Below are 17,065 nucleotides of genomic sequence, written 5' to 3'. Positions count from 1 at the left end.
AAACCCTGTTTGTTTCTCAGGTCCATAGTCTCTCATGGTTCATCTCTCCTTCCAATTCCCCCCGCCCATTTTTCCCTTCCTTCTCCTAATGTCCTCCATGTTATTCCTTATGTTCCACAAATAAGTGAAACCATATGATAATTGCCTTTCTCTGCTTGACTTATTTCACTTAGCATAATCTCCTCCAGTCCCATCCATGTTGATGTAAAAGTTGGGTATTCATCTTTTCTGATGGCTGAGTAATATTCCATTGTATATATGGACCACATCTTCTTTATCCATTCATCTGTCAAAGGGCATCTCGGCTCTTTCCACAGTTTGGCTATTGCGGACATTGCTGCTATGAACATTGGGGTGCATGTGGCTCTTCTTTTCACTACCTCTGTGTCTTTGGGGTAAATACCCAGCAGTGCAATTGCTGGGTCATAGGGTAGCTCTATTTTTAAAATTTTGAGGAACCTCCACACTGTTTTCCAAAGTGGCCACACCAACCTGCATTCCCACCAACAGTGTAAGAGGGTTCCCCTTTCTCCACAACCTCTCCAACATTTGTTGTTTCTTTCCCTGTCCATTTTGGCCATTCTAACTGGTGTAAGGTGGTATCTCAGTGTGGTTTTGATTTGGATTTCCCTGATGGCTAATGATGATGAACACTTTTTCATGTGTCTCTTAGCCATTTGTATGTCTTCTTCAGAGAAGTGTCTGTTCATCTCTTCTGCCCACTTTTTGACTTGATCATTTGTTTTTTGGGTGTTGAGTTTGAGAAGTTCTTTATAGATTTTGGATACCAGCCCTTTATCTGTAGTGTCATTTACAAATATCTTCTCCCATTCTGTGGGTTGCCTCTTTGTTTTGTTGACTGTTTCGTTTGCTGTGCAGAAGCTTTTTATCTTGATGAAGTCCCAAAAGTTCATTTTTGCTTTTGGTTCACTAGCTTTTGGAGATGTATCTTGAAAGAAGTTGCTGTGGCCGATGTTGAAGAGGTTACTGCCTATGTTCTCCTCTAGGATTTTGATGGATTCCTGTCTCACATTGAGGTCTTTCATCCACTTTGAGTTTATCTTGGTGAATGGTGTTAGAGAATGGTCGAGGTTCATTCTTCTGCATGTGGCTGTCCAATTTTCCCAGCACCATTTGTTGAAGAGACTGTCTTTTTTCCATTGCATTTTTTTTCCTGCTTTGTCAAAGATTATTTGACCATAGAGTTGAGGGTCCATATCTGGGTTCTCTATTCTGTTCCATTGGTCTGTATGTCTGTGTTTGTGCCAGTACCATGCTGTCTTGGTGATCACAGCTTTGTAATATAGCTTGAAATCGGGCAACGTGATGCCCCCAGCTTTGTTTTTCTTTTTCAACATCTCCTTGGCGATTTGGGGTCTTTTCTGATTCCATACAAATTTTAGGATTGTTTGTTGCAGCACCTTGAAAAATGTCATTGGAATTTTGATCGGGATGGCATAGTTATATTGTTATAGATTGTTATAGATTGCTCTGGGTAGCATAGACATTTTAACAATGTTTATTCTTCCGATCCATGAGCATGGAATATTTTTCCATCTTTTTGTGTCTTCTTCAATTTCTTTCATGAGTGTTTTGTAGTTCCTAGAGTATAGATCCTTTACCTCTTTGGTTAGGTTTATTCCGAGGTATCTTATGGTTTTTGGTGCTATTGTAAATGGAATCGTTTCTTTAATTTCTCTTTCTACAGTTGTGTTGTTAGTATATAAGAAAGCAACTGATTTCTGTGCATTAATTTTGTATCCTGCCACATTACCGAATTGCTGGATGAGTTCTAGTAATTTGGGGGTGGAGTCTTTTGGGTTTTCCCCATAAAGTATCATGTCGTCTGCGAAAAGAGAGAGTTTGACTTCTTCTTTGCCAATTTGAATATCTTTTATTTCTTTTTGTTGTCTGATTGCTGTTGCTAGGACTTCTAGTACTATGTTGAACAATAGTGGCGAGAGTGGGCACCCTTGACGTGTTCCTGATCTTAAGGGAAAGGCTCTCAGCTTTTCCCCATTGAGGATGATATTCGCTGTGGGCTTTTCATAGATGGATTTTTATGAACTTGAGGAATGTTCCGTCTATCCCTATACTCTGGAGAATTTTAATCAGGAAAGGATGTCGTATTTTGTCAAATGCTTTTTCTGCATCAATTGAGAGGACCATATGGTTCTTCTCCCTCCTCTTATTTATGTGTTCTATCACATTGATTGATTTGCGAATGTTGAACCACCCTTGCATCCTGGGGATAAATCCCACTTGGTCGTGGTGGGTGATCCTTTTAATGTATTGTTGGGTCCTATTAGCTAGGATTTTGTTGAGGATTTTGGAATCCATATTCATCAGGGATGTCGGTCTGAAATTCTCCTTTTTGATGGGGTCTTTGCCTGGTTTTGGGATTAAGGTAATGCTGGCCTCATAGAATGAGTTTGGAAGTTTTCCTTCTGTTTCTATTTTTTGAAACGGCTTCAGGAGAATAGGTATTATTTCTTCTTTGAATGTTTGGTAGAATTCCCCAGGGAATCCATCAGGCCCTGGACTCTTGTTTTGGGAGAGGTTTTTGATCACTGCTTCAATCTCGTTACTGGTTATTGGCCTATTCAGGTTGTCAATTTCTTCCTCTTTCAGTCTTGGCAGCTTATAGGTTTCCAGGAAGGCCTCCATTTTATCCAGACTGCTCAGTTTATTGGCATATAGTTGTTGATAATAATTTCTAATAATTGTTTCTATTTCCTTCGTGTTAGTCGTGATCTCTCCCCTTTCGTTCATAATTTTATTAATTTGGGTCCTTTCTCTTTTCTTTTGGATAAGTCTGGCCAGTGGTTTATCAATCTTATTAATTCTTTCAAAGAACAAACAGTTTCATTGATCTGGATGTGTTTCTCTTTCTGTGTTTCTGGTTTCTGATTCATTGATTTCTGCTCTAATTTTAGTTATTTCTCTTCTAATGCATGGCTTAGGCATCGTTTGTTGCTTTTTCTCTAGTTCTTTAAGGTGTAGAGTTAGTTGGTGAATTCGGGATTTTTCTATTTTCTTGAGTGAGGCTTGGATGGCTATGTATTTCCCCCTCAGGACCACCTTTGCAGTATCCCATAGGTTTTGGACCGATGTGTTTTCGTTCTCATTGATTTCCATGAATTGTTTAAGTTCTTCTTTGATTTCTTGGTTGACCCAAACATTCTTGAGCAGAGTGGTCTTTAGCTTCCAAGTGTTTGAATTTCTGCCAAATTTTTTCTTGTGATTGAGTTCCAGTTTTAGAGCATTGTGGTCTGAGAATATGCAGGGAATAATCTCAATCTTTTGGTATCGGTTGAGACCTGATTTGTTACCCAGTATATTGTCAATTCTGGAGAAAGTCCCATGTGCGCTGGAGAAGAATGAGTATTCTGTTGTTTTAGGGTGGAATGTTCTGTAAATATCTATGAGGTCCATCTGGTCCAATGTATCATTCAAAGCTCTTGTTTCCTTGTTGATTTTCTGCTTAGATGATCTGTCCATTGCTGAGAGTGGAGTATTGAGGTCTCTTACAATTAACGTATTGTTATCAATATGACTCTTTATTTTGGTTAACAGTTGGCTTATGTAGATGGCTGCTCCCATGTTGGGGGCATAGATATTTACAATTGTTAGATCTTCTTGTTGGATAGACCCTTTAAGAATGATATAGTGTCCTTCTGTGTCTCTTATTACAGACTTTAGTTTAAAATCTAATTTGTCTGATATAAGAATTGCTACCCCAGCTTCTTTTGAGGTCTGCTGGCATGGAAGATAGATCTCTATCCCTTCACTTTCAGTCTGGATGTATCTTTAGGTTCAAAATGAGTCTCCTGTAGACAGCATATGGATGGGTCCTGTCTTTTTATCCAATCTGCAACCCTGTGCTGTTTTATGGGAGCGTTTAGGCCATTCACGTTGAGAGTGATTATTGAAAGATATGAATTAATTGTCATCATGTTGCCTGTGAAGACGTTGTTTTTATAGATGATTGTCCCTGAAAGTTTCTGTTGTAGATCACTCTTGGGGTCTTTCTCCTTTTATAGAACCCCCCCTTAATGTTTCTTGCAGGGCCGGCTTAGTGGTCACAGATTCTTTCAGTTTCTGCCGGTCGTGGAAGCTCTGCATCTCTCCATCCATTCTAAATGAAAGCCTTGCCGGATAAAGTATTCTTGGCTGCATGTTCTTCTCGTTTAGTACCCTGAATATGTCCTGCCAGGCCTTTCCGGCTTGCCAGGTCTCTGTGGATAGGTCTGACGTTATTCTGATGTTCCTCCCTCTGTACGTAAGGAATCTCTTCCCCTTAACTGCCCTTAAGATGGTTTCCTTGGTTCTAAGATTTGCAAGTTTTACTATTACATGCCGGGGTGTTGGCCTGTTTTCCTTGATCTTGGGAGGGGTCCTCTCTGCCTCTAGGACTCGAATGTTTGTTTCATTCCCCAGATTAGGAAAGTTCTCAGCTACGATTTGCTCAAATACATCTTGTAGTCCTCTCCCTCTCTCCACTCCCTCTGGGATTCCAATTTTTCTGACATTGGAACGCCTCATGGTGTCACTTATTTCTCTGATTCTATTTTCATGGATTCTGAGTTGTTTTTCCCTGGCCTCCTCTTTTCCCTTTTTATCTATTATATTGTCTTCCAGGTTGCTTATTCTCTCTTCTGTCTCAGTTACCCTAGCTGTTAGATTATCTAGATTGGATTGGATCTCCTTGATAGCATTTTTAAGTTTTGCCAATTCAGCTCTCATTTCTGCCCTTAGAGACTCTATGTTGCCATTAATTGATTTCTCCATTCTAGCCATTGTCTTCACAATTGCTAGCCTGAATTCCATCTCCGACATCTTGGTTATATCTGCATCCATTTGTAAATCTGCAGCATAAATCATAATCTCTGAGTCTGTTCTGTTTTGGGGGCTCCTCCTCCTAGTCATTCTGTTGATGGGTGTTTGAGGGAATGTATAGAGTTGAAATTATTGACCAGAACCCAAGCAAGATATACCTGTTTTCTTGGGACCTTAGGGTTGCTGGCCTCTTGTTTTCCTAGCCTGTCTTCTGTGGGAGGGGCCTGCCGCACTGTTACTCAGGCAACCCTGTGTGGGCAGAGTTGCCCCCGTGCCCCTGTGGTGGGGGATGGGCTCAGTGGGAATCAGTTTTTGGGGCTTTTGTTCTCTGGTGCCTTTCCCTGGCAGCTTTCCACGTCTCTTCCGTGAGTCAGAGCAGAAGAAACCATTTCCAACCCTCTGCCTCAGAGCAGAGAGACCGCAGTCTATTCTTCAGTGAGCTCTCCAGGCCACACCGTCTCCGTTTCTGTCCGTGCTGCTATAAACTTCAGCGTCCTGGGTTGTGCGCCCTTCCGCAGTGCTCCCAGTCCTGCCTCCAGGTCGGGGCATGTCTCTGCCCTTTGTGCTTCTAAAACCGCCAGCCGCTCCCAGTTCGCGCGCAACTCCGCCGCTCGGGGTTTCCACCCCAGGAGTTGCAGTTCACCGGCGCGACCCCGGCACAGCGGGTTTCCATCTCGGAGGCTCCAGTTCGCGTGCACACGACCGTCGCTCCGGGTTTCTGTCCGGGGGGCTGCAGTTCGCCTGCGTGCGACCCCGCCGGTCTGGTTTTCCACCCTGGGGGCTGCCCTAAAATTCTTTCCCGACGCTACCGGTCTGCGAGTCTGTGCCCCGTCCACAGTGCGCGAGGCTGTCACTCACCTGCGCTGTAGGATCCCCATGTCCAGGTACCCTCCCGCTGCCGTTTATCCTCCGATATCTGCCCGCAGAATCACGGCTCTTGCTTCGTACCTCAAAACCAACCCCCTGCGATATTCTGTTTAGAGATCCAGATCTTCTTACATCTCAGGCTGTTTTTGTGGGTGCTCAGAGTGGTCTGGTAGATACCCAGCTCAATTCCAGGGACCAGTTGAAATAGGGTCCCCTACTCCTCCGCCATCTTTCCCCCCTCCCCTACTCCTGCATTTTTGACCCATAGAAATTGCATGAGATCATAAGTATTTATTGGTATTTTTAGCATTTCAGTTTGGAACAATTTGTTTTTCAGCAGTAGATAACTAATGTTGATTTTGGTACCTGGAATTGGCCTGTCTTCACAAAACTTGGAATATGGGTATGAGTTTGGATCCAGAGCAGAAGCAGAAGCCAGAAGGACTGCAAGGAATGTGCTGGTGGGCAGCTCATCTGCACTGTCTCATGCTGGTTCACCTTGTTGGCACATGGCAGCAGGTGTGGCTACAGCTCTACCACCTCCTGAGTGTAACCATATAGCTGCTGCCTCATTTCTGCCTTCTGCATCTTGCACAAAATGACCCCCAGGGCTCAGCTGTTTGGAAGTACAGAGAGAATGGAAATCCAGGAAATAAGTTCAGTGAAGCCAAGGGGACATATTGCAAAGCTACCATAGCACGAACATGGAGTGCTGTTAACAAGTACTCCCTGAGCTGTTAACAAGTAGTTCCTGTCAGGGAGCCAGGGGGCAGGATTCCCTGTTTTTCTAGCTGTCACAGGCATCGAGGTATCTGGGAGGTTGAGGATGCTACCATGGAGGAGAACACAGAATACTGAGAGAAGGAAGAGAAGGGGTGCTGAGCCGAGGGGTTAGCTTCTTTTCTGGGCAAGGGGCAGAGACTCTTTGTGCTGAAAGAAATGAGAATCTCAACCATGCTGCAAGGTCTCACGGGAAATCAGAAAAGCCACAAAGTGTCCCTTTTCTTCTATCACTATTTCTGCTAAGAGGTGAATCCAAGTGAAAGAAAGATAAAATCCAAGAGTTCAAAAGTCTAGAGAGAACTATTGGCTTCAACATGAGATGGGGCTTGATAACTAGGAAATGGGTTGAATTATCAGACTCACCAATCTCAGGCCACTTCTGCGCCATGCCGAGGTGGCTTCTCGGCATCCCCTGGCTAAGGGGATGAAGGCCCCAGTCATGTCTTCATCGGAGAGAACGGAGGGCGCCATCTTCCCCTCTGGTCACAGGCCAGCTGGCACACACCGGGTACAGCTTCCCACACGTGTCCATCCCTAGTCCTGTGTCCTGGGGAATCCATTTTGAAGAGTACACAAAGAGCAGTTTTTCACATTTTAGGAATCTATCAGAGAATTGCATGGGGATGGTTAGAGTCCAATGTGCAGCAGGAGCCCAGCAGTGAGGCATTTCGTCTGGAGCCCCAGCTCAGTGCTGGCTTTCTCTCCCTGTGTTTTTATGGTGACCCATCCCCTTCAGGGGCGCTGGGAAATCCCTCTAGTCAGGGCAGTATGCATCATGTACTCACCACAGGCCTAAGATGCAGGCGTCAACCTCAGTCTCCTCGGTGGACGACCTCTGCTCTTGTCATCCTTACTCACCAAGGTCCCCAGAGCGGGCAGGAATCACCACCCTCCAGCCTCCCCATTTTCCAGAGTGGGCGATGGGTCCCATATCCCTGTCTCAGCAGGAGCGGCATTTCCTTTTACTGGGTGTTGTAACGAGGGGGCCTGTGACCCTGCCGCTGTCCCTCTGCCTCCCCGGGGTCCCGGAGGCACCTGGCACCAACCGGCTGGGGTGACTTTGGACAAGTTATTTAATGTCTTCCAACCTGAGTCTCTCCAGCTGTAAGATGGCTCCATTACTGTCACGGGGAGGACCTGCTGCCTCTTGGGTACGCGCCCTGCGTAGTTTCTGACATAGAACTGGGTGTTTGGTAAACATTCATCCTCATTGTCTGTTAGAAATCATTTAACTTAGCCTGCAGCTCAGTTTGAAGAGATACTGTAAGTGCACGGCCTAGCCTCCTCCTTCAGAGGTCAGGCAGAGCCCTTGAGGAGCGAGGAGCAGGCCGCCCTGAGAGATCTTTCCCTCTGACAGGGACTGTCTTGTTCAGCTTTGTGTCCTGCTTAAATGCACTCTGATCCTTTAACCCTTCAAAAAGTGTTCTCTCAGCAAGTTTCAGGTTTGAATGAGGCCTGGAGAGGACATAGGTCACCCACGCTGGCTGAGGTGAAACAGAGAAAGGAAGAGGTTGTTTTGGTCAGGAAGCCGGGCCCCGGCATCAGCCCAGCACACTCTGAAACACTGTGCCAGGGGTGGGCGTCTCTGGGGTTTGGGTTTCCTCAGCCCCGGGGAGGCTCCCAGGATAGTCCAGGATTTCTCATTGACAGAAGTTCTCTCTCGAAAATCCCGACCCTACCTGCTCCAGGCCAACAGACCCCATCTGCCTGCAGTGACCGGGGCTGCCCCCATTGCTGGGGCTCTGGGACACCAGGAATACAGCAACACTGGTCACGGGTCTTTATTTATTGAGAAAGAATTCACACAAGGTCACATCATACAATCAGTCATTTCCTGCGCTTCATAAAAATGATTGTCATTCACTGTGCTTCACAAAAATTTCTTTTAATGAATAAATAATTTGATGAAAGCAAAAATATTTACAATATAAACAAAGGGAAGAGCTTTGGATCTGTGAATCTGATCGTCGAGCTTTGCATTTTTGAACTGACTTCTTCCAAGCTTTTCCCTTGGAAACAATACAAATCTAAGAGAAACAACTCATACAACATATCTTTGTTCATTATACATTTATCAGTTAGTCTTGGAAAGGTACATAAGCTTATACTATGCAACATGTTAAAATACAAATATTAACTAAAATAATATATTATCATAATGCCAGGTAGCATTCTCCACAAAACAAAAATGTACACTCAGCCGTAACAATAACAAAGGTTCACGGGCCACAAAATAATACTCCAAAGGTACAAACTCCTTCATAAGAATATAATTGTGCTCTTCAGTTTACCAGATGTCTACACTGCTCTAATAAGCCGACGCCTAGGACAGTATTTGATGACTCTGCTGTGTGTGGTTTTCCGTCAGGCAGCAGCATTGCTGGGAATTGGGCCGTGCAAAGCAGTTTTAGAAACACTTTCTTGGGCTCTTAAAAAGAGCCAATTATGCAAAGCAAAATAAGCATATTGAGAAGTCTTCATCTCATCAACACAAATACCATGGAACGTCTTGGCTTTGTGGGATGAAAGGGTTGGTGTGCAGAGCTGTTTATGCCATCAGCCAGAATTCAAGTATTCCAGAGCCACCTCGTAGCAGAACTTGTACTGATCCTGGAAAGCAGAAGGGCAAAGATGTCAGCTATGTGATATCCAAAGGCCGGCGCCATTGAAGCAATTATGCCAGATTAGGGTTCTAATCGGAAGAAATCCAACTGAGAAGGATTTGAATCAGCAATGAATCAGAAAATCACGGTTGTGAACCACAAACCTATCCACTGTCTGGAGACATTCCCCACAAGGCCTGATGAAAGGTATTTTGACATCTACCTTCACTAGAATTTCCGGAAAGTTCTGGACAACTGGAACACATACAGTGTGTTTGTCCACACATATATGTTTACCTGTACATCAACATCCTGAACACAAAGTATGGGAAAATCAAGAGGTAGGAGGGAAAAAAAATGAAGTCTGGGGGAAATAAGTGCGATTTGCTCATACAAGGGCCTCAACAAATAAATGCGTCACTCCTGGCCCAACTATACCCTAGATTTTCAGTCAGCAGGATCTCTCCCATTTTATGAGACTTTATCAAGCACCTCTTAAATACCAAGCACCTTGACCTGGTCCCTGACTTTGAGAAGCCCATGGTCCAGCGAGGAGGCTAAGACCAGTATCCAATGATAACACATGGCACAGAGTTGAGCCAGGGCCCGAGAATGGTCCCCCGATATGGGTGCAGTGGAGTAGAGAGCAGAACTTCCTAGGGAGGGCCTGCAAAGAGGGAGCAGGTAACTAACTGCTAACTCCTAATGGGGGTTAAAACTGGCATCCCAGGTAGAGGAACTGGATAAGTTCCCCAGAGGAGAAGTGTTGGGATACCCGCTGGGAGCCACCTCTCAGCTGTTAATCAGGCAATAAAGGCATTTTTCTTGAGCACAGCTTTCTCAGATCATGGACCGCAGCCTAAGGAAGACCTACATGAGGTCCTGGTGCAGCTGGGGTCTCAGGTGTTAGGAGAGGGCATTCTGCACCTGTGTTTGTGTGGCGTGCTGCTGGACGCTCACCTGGGTGTGGTCTCTGAGCCAAGCAGAGGGACACAGCAGTTGAGGATGCTTCTATTTGCCACCTGGCAGCAGCCCAGCAGCTGGGACAGAGGGCTCAGCATCTAGAAGGCTCTCTTCCCATCTCCGGAAGAGAGAAGCTTTCACAAGGTGTAAGAGTGCACACCACAGTCTCACTACCCAACACAATGGCCACAACCAAGGAAATGGATCTATTATATTTGGGTTTGCCAAATTAATTAAAACTAAATTTCCATTTTGGGGATATGTGCCTCTTAATTAATTAGTCACTGCAATTTTCTTGTCTTCACCTACATTTTCTTCTCTATATGCCCCACTAGTCCAACCTATGTATTTGAAGACAAGAGCCATACTTTATCCCTTTGTGTGTAATACACCAGTCTTAGCACAGCACCTGACATACAGTTGGGGGTGTCAAACGTTGGCTGTATATGTAAATGATGACAAAATACGGGTTTAGCAGCATTTCATTCAACCCAGTAAACACTGAAGGCTAGAGACTAGGGAGTTTAAGATGCAGTTTTAGTCCTTCAGGAGTTCACAATCTGGAGGGGAAGACAGGAAGCAAACAGACCATCTCAACATACTAGAGGGGCCACAAGATTAAAACATCAGTAGCAGTAGCACCCACCAGCAGGGCTAAGATAAAAAAAGACAGACAATAACAAGCATTGGTGAGGACGAGGAGAAACTGGATCCTCATACGCTGCCGGTGGGAATGTGAAAGGTGCAGCCACTTTGGAAAATCCTCTGGCAGGTCCTCAAAAGGTTAAACGGAAGAGTTACCCCGTGGCCCAGCAATTCCTCTCCTAGGTATATGCCCCAGAGAACTGAACATATGTCTACACCAAAGCTTTCTGATTCATATTTCAGGATTTGATACTTTCATTTTCGAAATATTTAAAAGAAACCATTTGCATTTCAAAATTCTAAAAGGCCATGTTGTCAGATCGCCAGGCTGACATATTGGCTATGAAGTGGTCAACCCTGTTCTCCTGTCTCCTTCACAGAGACAGTTAATGTTTTTCATGGAAATCTGAGAGGTCCAATTACTTACTGCATAAACATGGGTTTGCATAAACCTAATCGCGAAATTTCAGTGCCTACTATGAACCATCCTTTTAACATGTGATCATGCATTTAGCGAATCATATAGCTGCTGGCCTCTGGCCACAACCCCAAAAAGATTTTGGGCTTCACTGCTAAGGGGCTGCTGTGGTGAAAAATCACTGAAGCTGCCCTGTCCCAGGCATGACTACAGTTTTCAAAATGAATTCGCCATCATCTCATCCCTCCTAACAAACTGTCAATCCCAATAGATTCTGTGATGACTGGTTTCTGAATCAGAAAAATAAAGGGAGTGAGAAGGAAGACCATAAATTGTTGCGTGCCCTCCCCCAAGCACCCCAGGAAATGCCTGAAATCCTCCTCTGTTGCAAACTATTACCCTCGATCGCCAGGTACAGGCCTGTCTTCTGCGTTTTCCTCTCTCAGCTCGCTTGCTTTTGAGCGGTGTAATTAAGCCACACGAGCTATTCCTGTGCTTCAGGGAGAAAAAAAGAACATTTCTGCCTTGGTCCCAAGTTCTCCTGATTGGGCAACATTAGCTGGCTTTGGGCATGAAAAAGTGACATGGGCAGGGGTTGTCCTTGGGCCAGACCGGAACCAGGGCAGCCAGCTACTCCCCTCCCAAGCCCCCGACCCCACCTTCACTGCAGCCCCACCTCCTGTTCTCCTGAAGAAGGAGAAAATGAACTCTAAAGAGGCACCTACAAGCTAGGTTCTATTTTAAAGCCCCCACCCCCCACCCTGTTCACTCAGTGAGGACATCACGAGGCCACGAGGCCTGCAAATGACTTTGGGGAGCTCCCTGAAGGGCTCAAGCTGTGCCCGTGTCAGCCCAAGCTGCCTCGTGTCTGAGGAACTTGGGGCCCTGCAGTCCCTCTGGGCACTTCCAAGGCCCCGCGCTGCCTGCCCGAGAAGATTCAGAGAGCAGTCTGCGTGGCTCACCTGGGGCAGCACTGCCCTCCCTGATGCACTTGCTTTTTGAACCTAAAACAAGTTTCACAATTTCACCTGCTGACAGGTCCCACAGTCTGGAAAAACCCTTTTGACTGATGTCCCTGCCCGGAGGATCAAGTGGTCCCCAGTGTGCCAGTCACCATGGGTGGGGCCGTCTGCTTCGAAGTTCCCAGCACGTTCCCAGCCATATATATATGACGGCCTAACTAAAAGAAATGGTACTTGTAAGCAAAAACAAACAAACGACATGGGTCCTTACTCAATTCAGGAAGCTTCTAGCCCACTGAAAAGAGCCCTGTGACATTTCTTTCCTCGGGTCACCAGATTTTACCTATTATTTTGCTAACAGTCATTGTAACAAATTTATCAGGCATTCTTCCAGGAAACTGAAAACTTGCCTTATATTTTTCAGCACGGACCTTATCCTAGAACTGGTACTGACCCTCAGAAGTTTGGGCATCCAAAGATCCTATTTTCTCTATTTGAGTAACACCTCATCACAGAAACGCCTGAATTATTACAGAAGAGTGGGCTCCCTGCTGGTCCAAGCACCTACATGTCCATTCAGTTCATGAAGAATCACCTCCATCCTTTAGTCTGCACCACTGATTTGGAAAAAGCCACATTGTTTCTGCACATAAAAATTCGTGAGTGATGAAAGCTGCAGCCAGAGCCATTAGCGGAAAGGCCTGGAAGGGTCTATTACTAATGACCTACTTAATTCAGGCTGTAGTGAGAGGGAAAGTATATATATATATTTTTCATCAAGGTCAGCTTTCCCCAAGTACCAACCAAAGTTTGGAAGCTACACATCTGTCCCTGAATCCCAGAGGTTAAATGCCAATGAAGTCAGAATATTTTAATTTAGGCATTTGCTTCCATCTTCTGCCCACCTTCTTATCTGTCTTAAACTCAGGCCACTTTTGATGGCCCAGCTGCCCTATCTCACCTGCTCCCAGCCCAGAAGAGAGTTCTGTGGTGGTACTACTCTTCAACACTCACGGGTGGTCCCAGGGAGTGAGATAGTTCTCTGCCTCTGGAAGAGCTGGTTCTATTGAAGCCTGCACATGGGACATGACAGCCAGCCTTTCAGCCCATCCACACGAAATCTGTGCCTCTGTAAAAGGCACTGGGCATGGGGCCTGGCACATATTAAGCACCATGTGAATACCAGCTGCTAGCTGCCACCTCCTCTTCCTCACCCAACCAGCTCACATATACCTGCCGGCTGCAGGATGCCCTGTAGACACCCGCGCTCTCAAGACCCACTTTCTCATCTTTGCGTTTTTCAGCAACACTTTCACATATATTGTCTCATGGGATCACCTCAATAAGCCAACATTATCCTTGGTTTACACGACTCGGGCTCAGGAAAGCTAAGTGCCCGGCCCGAGAAGACTTAAATGGCCAAGTTCATTGTCAATTGACTTGAATTAGTAGCATTGCTGAGATGAGAATTTGGGTTTTCCTGGGGCCTCCCCTAGGGCGGGGAGGAGAGGGGGCAGCAGGCTGGGGGGCATGGTCCATTCTCCACAGAAGCCAAGGTGCTACCTGCTGATGGTTTTGGGAGTTTGTACCTGGCCAAACAGGCATCCGCTTCCCAAATTCCCCAAGCAGCACCGTGCTTCTTGGAAACATCAAGCAGGACACATGTACTTGGGGGAAGGAGATGCCCTAGGAGAGTGACTTGTGCAGAGGAGGACGTGTCCCAGGAGTGGGTCGGCATCGGTGACTATCATTACCCAGCCTGGGGCACAGCTAGGATGACTGGGACCGTGGCTACTCCCTCAACGTTAGCTCGAATCTCCACTCCTTCTTTAGTTCCTTTCTTATATTTTAAATTTGAAGCCCACTGCTGCAGGGCCGTGGGCCGGGGCGCGTAGGCTTTCCAGGTGTGGCGTGGGCACCAGCCGTGTCTTCCTCCTTCTCCCCACCCCAGGCCATTCTCCCAACCTTGGGATCCGTCCCACCGTTTCCTTCAGATCCTTCTTCCACTAGCAGAGAAGTACAAACACCTAATCTGAAAGCTTCCTCCTTCAAGCTATTCTACTCACAAGCGGCAGTGGCTGGCATTTTAATAGCGGCACGCAAGAAAGAGATCTGAAATACTCTAAGAAAATAACTGCACGTAGTCCTTTGTTTCTCCGCTCCTCTGTCCTCATCTCAGATATGGCCACCAGAATTAAACACAATATTCTGGATGTCAAACTAAAATTCACAGCTTTGATAAATATTAGGTGATTAAGCTATTTATAAAATCTATAATTTGAAAATCTGGCATTTCGGGTGCTATGATTATTCCTTCCCCGTGAAGACTAAGTGCTTAACCATGTGGAAGGCACTGCCAAGAACGGAAATGAATAAGGATGTTCACTTGTGAGTTTCAACTCTTTCCACGTTGCCTGTGTGTGGAGATGAAGTCTCCCTGTGAAAAGCCAAGTGAGAGAGGAAGAGGGAGAAAAGCCCTCGCAAGCAAAGCGATTCCATTATGCTCCTGAAAACGAGTCTCCCCCACCCCCCCCCCAATGAATCAGCATCACCACCAACTACGTCCCCTAAGCGGGAAAATGCCCCATTCCGCAGGACGGGGGGAGGGGAGGGGGGCTTACCAGGAGGTCCACCATGTTGGGCTTGTTGTTCCTCAGCGTCTTCACCGCGTGGAAGACGTCCACCGTCCTCTGGTGCCGGAGCATCTCACAGACGATGCTGATGGCACAGAATGTCCCACTACGGCCTCCCCCGTTCCTGTCGGAAGAGAAATCAGATGGTTGCGTTTGCCCTCGCACTGCGGGCTCACGTGCCGCCTGAGCCCTGGACAACAGGTCACGGTGAGGGCCTCAGAGGCCAGGGGAACGCTCCCCCACCCCGGCCTGATTCTTTCAATTAGAGCAAATGGTGTTAATGAGCCTCAGTGCTGGGCCCGTGGGTCATCTGACTGGAGGCGACGATCAACTGGCACATTCTGCTCTCCTAGCTTTGCCTCTGCCCTGGATTATATAATCTGATAAAGCATGCTATCAGTTTTTAGTCAAAGGGCCCATTCCGGAAAGTTTCCAGTGACCAAACACCTCATCTAGTATCTGCCACCAAAACCAGTGATGAGTGTTGGTTATGTTCCAAGATGGACTTGGCCTTAAAAAAAAATGCATTAGTGTTTCATTATTTATCTCTAAAACATAAGGGCTCTTTCTGATAAAACTTTTCATTTTGAGCTAATTTTAGATGTACAGAATCATTGCAAACACAACGTGGCGAGTTCCCTGGCATACCCACCTCACCCTGATGCGAACATCTTACAGTCATAGTAAGTGACCGGAACCAGGAAATTAACACTGGTGCAATAGTGTTAACTAAACTACAGGCCTTAGTCAAATATCACCAGTCAAATGTCACCAATGTCCTTTTTTTGGTCCAGGATCCAATCCCAGACCCCGCTTTGCATTGACTTGTCCTGGCTCTTTAGTTTCCTCCATCTGGGACAGGTCCTCAGTCTTTCCTTGTTTTTCTTGACCTTGACACTTTTGAAGAGTACTGATCAGTTATTTTGTAGAATACAAAATATAGAATGTAGATGTAGAAAGTAGCCATGGTTTTAATCTATAAGTTCCTCTTTGCTCTTTTTCTCTTAGCAATTTATTTGTTGAAGAAATGGGGTCTTCTTTCCTGGAGAGAGCCCCACATCCTGGGTTGTTCTCATTCATTGCATTTCTGTGACTCATTTAGCATGTTTCTCTCTAATCCTTATTTCCTATATATTGGGAGTTAGCTCCACAGCTTCGTAAGAATTACATGTTTTTAAAGACAAGGATACCTTACAAGTATACTTTCATTAGGAAGCCGGCACAAAATATTAAGTTGTCCCTTGTTTTGTGATTTTAAGATTGATCACTGTGTCAGAATGCCAGCTTGATCAGTTCATTATTAAGTCCCAAATCAGTTTTTTAAATAAAGTATAATGGAACTACAATTAAGCTCACAAATGGTAAGTATATATCTCAGTTAATTTCCAAATGCATGTGCCACATAACCACCATTCAGATCAAGATGCAGACCATGATTAGCCCCCCAGACCTCCCTCAGAATTCTTCCTCATCAATACCATCAGTAACTCAAAGATGAGCCCTGTTTTCATTTTTAGCGTCATAAATTTCTTTGGTCTGTTTTTGAATTTTGTATAAATGGAATCATTTGGTACATACTCTTTTGCATCTGGCTTATTTCACTTAATATTATCTGTGTGAGAATTATCCATCTTGTATCTATGGTTTGTTCTTTTTTTTTTTTTAAGATTTTATTTATTTGACAGAGAGAAAGATAGCCAGAGAGGGAACATAAGCAGGGGGAGTGGGAGAGGGAGAAGCAGGCTTCCCGCTGAGCAGGGAGCCCGATGCGGGGCTCGATCTCAGGACCTTGGGATCATGACCTGAGCCGACGGCAGACGCCTAACGACTGAGCCACCCAGGCGCCCCTATGGTTTGTTCTTTTATATTGCTCACAATAATCCCATTGACTGGATATACTACTGTATAATTTATCTATCTACCAGCTGAGGAATGTTTGGGCTGTTTCTAGTTTTCAGTATTATGAGTAAACCTGCTATAAAAATGTCTCCTGGTGCATACAGGACTCACTTCTGTAGTCATGTACCTGGGAGGGGAAGAGCTCAGAGAATATATTTATATTTAGCATTCAGTGTTGTTGTCAGACAGATCCAAAATGGCAGTACCATATTTACTTCCTGTCAGCAGGTACAGGAGTTCCAGTTACTCTGCAGCTTCACCAACACTGGGTATCTTCATTTGTTTGTCTTTTAAATTTCACCCATTCTGGTGAGTGTGTAGAGGGCATCTGATCCTGGTTTTAGTGTGTATTATCCTGAAAATGAATAATGCTGAGTACCTTCTGTGTTTATGGGCCACGTACATCTTCTTTGTTTAAAAAATAAAGTTCTTGTCAAGTCTATTGCTCAAACA

The 17,065-nt window shown here is 45.3% G+C and overlaps 1 protein-coding gene across 10 annotated transcripts in view; it reads right to left on the bottom strand.

The window, feature by feature from the left end:
* Positions 1-8,260: 8,260 nt before the first annotated feature.
* The window catches only part of PTPRM (protein tyrosine phosphatase receptor type M), a 799,041-nt gene continuing 790,236 nt past the window's right edge, over positions 8,261-17,065 (bottom strand). For all 10 annotated transcript variants that reach the window (XM_032421158.1, XM_032421157.1, XM_032421160.1 and 7 more), the window contains 2 exons: positions 14,702-14,837; positions 8,261-9,099 (listed from right to left, as the gene is read on the bottom strand). In XM_032421158.1, coding sequence (XP_032277049.1) covers positions 9,046-9,099; positions 14,702-14,837 — 190 coding nt within the window. In that variant the 3' untranslated portion in view covers positions 8,261-9,045. The remainder of the gene's footprint in view (positions 9,100-14,701; positions 14,838-17,065) is intronic.

The sequence above is a fragment of the Phoca vitulina genome, unplaced genomic scaffold (assembly GCF_004348235.1).
Source record: "Phoca vitulina isolate PV1807 unplaced genomic scaffold, GSC_HSeal_1.0 scaffold24, whole genome shotgun sequence".
Taxonomy (NCBI): Eukaryota; Metazoa; Chordata; class Mammalia; order Carnivora; family Phocidae; genus Phoca; species Phoca vitulina.
This window is presented reverse-complemented; position numbering and strand designations above follow the sequence as displayed.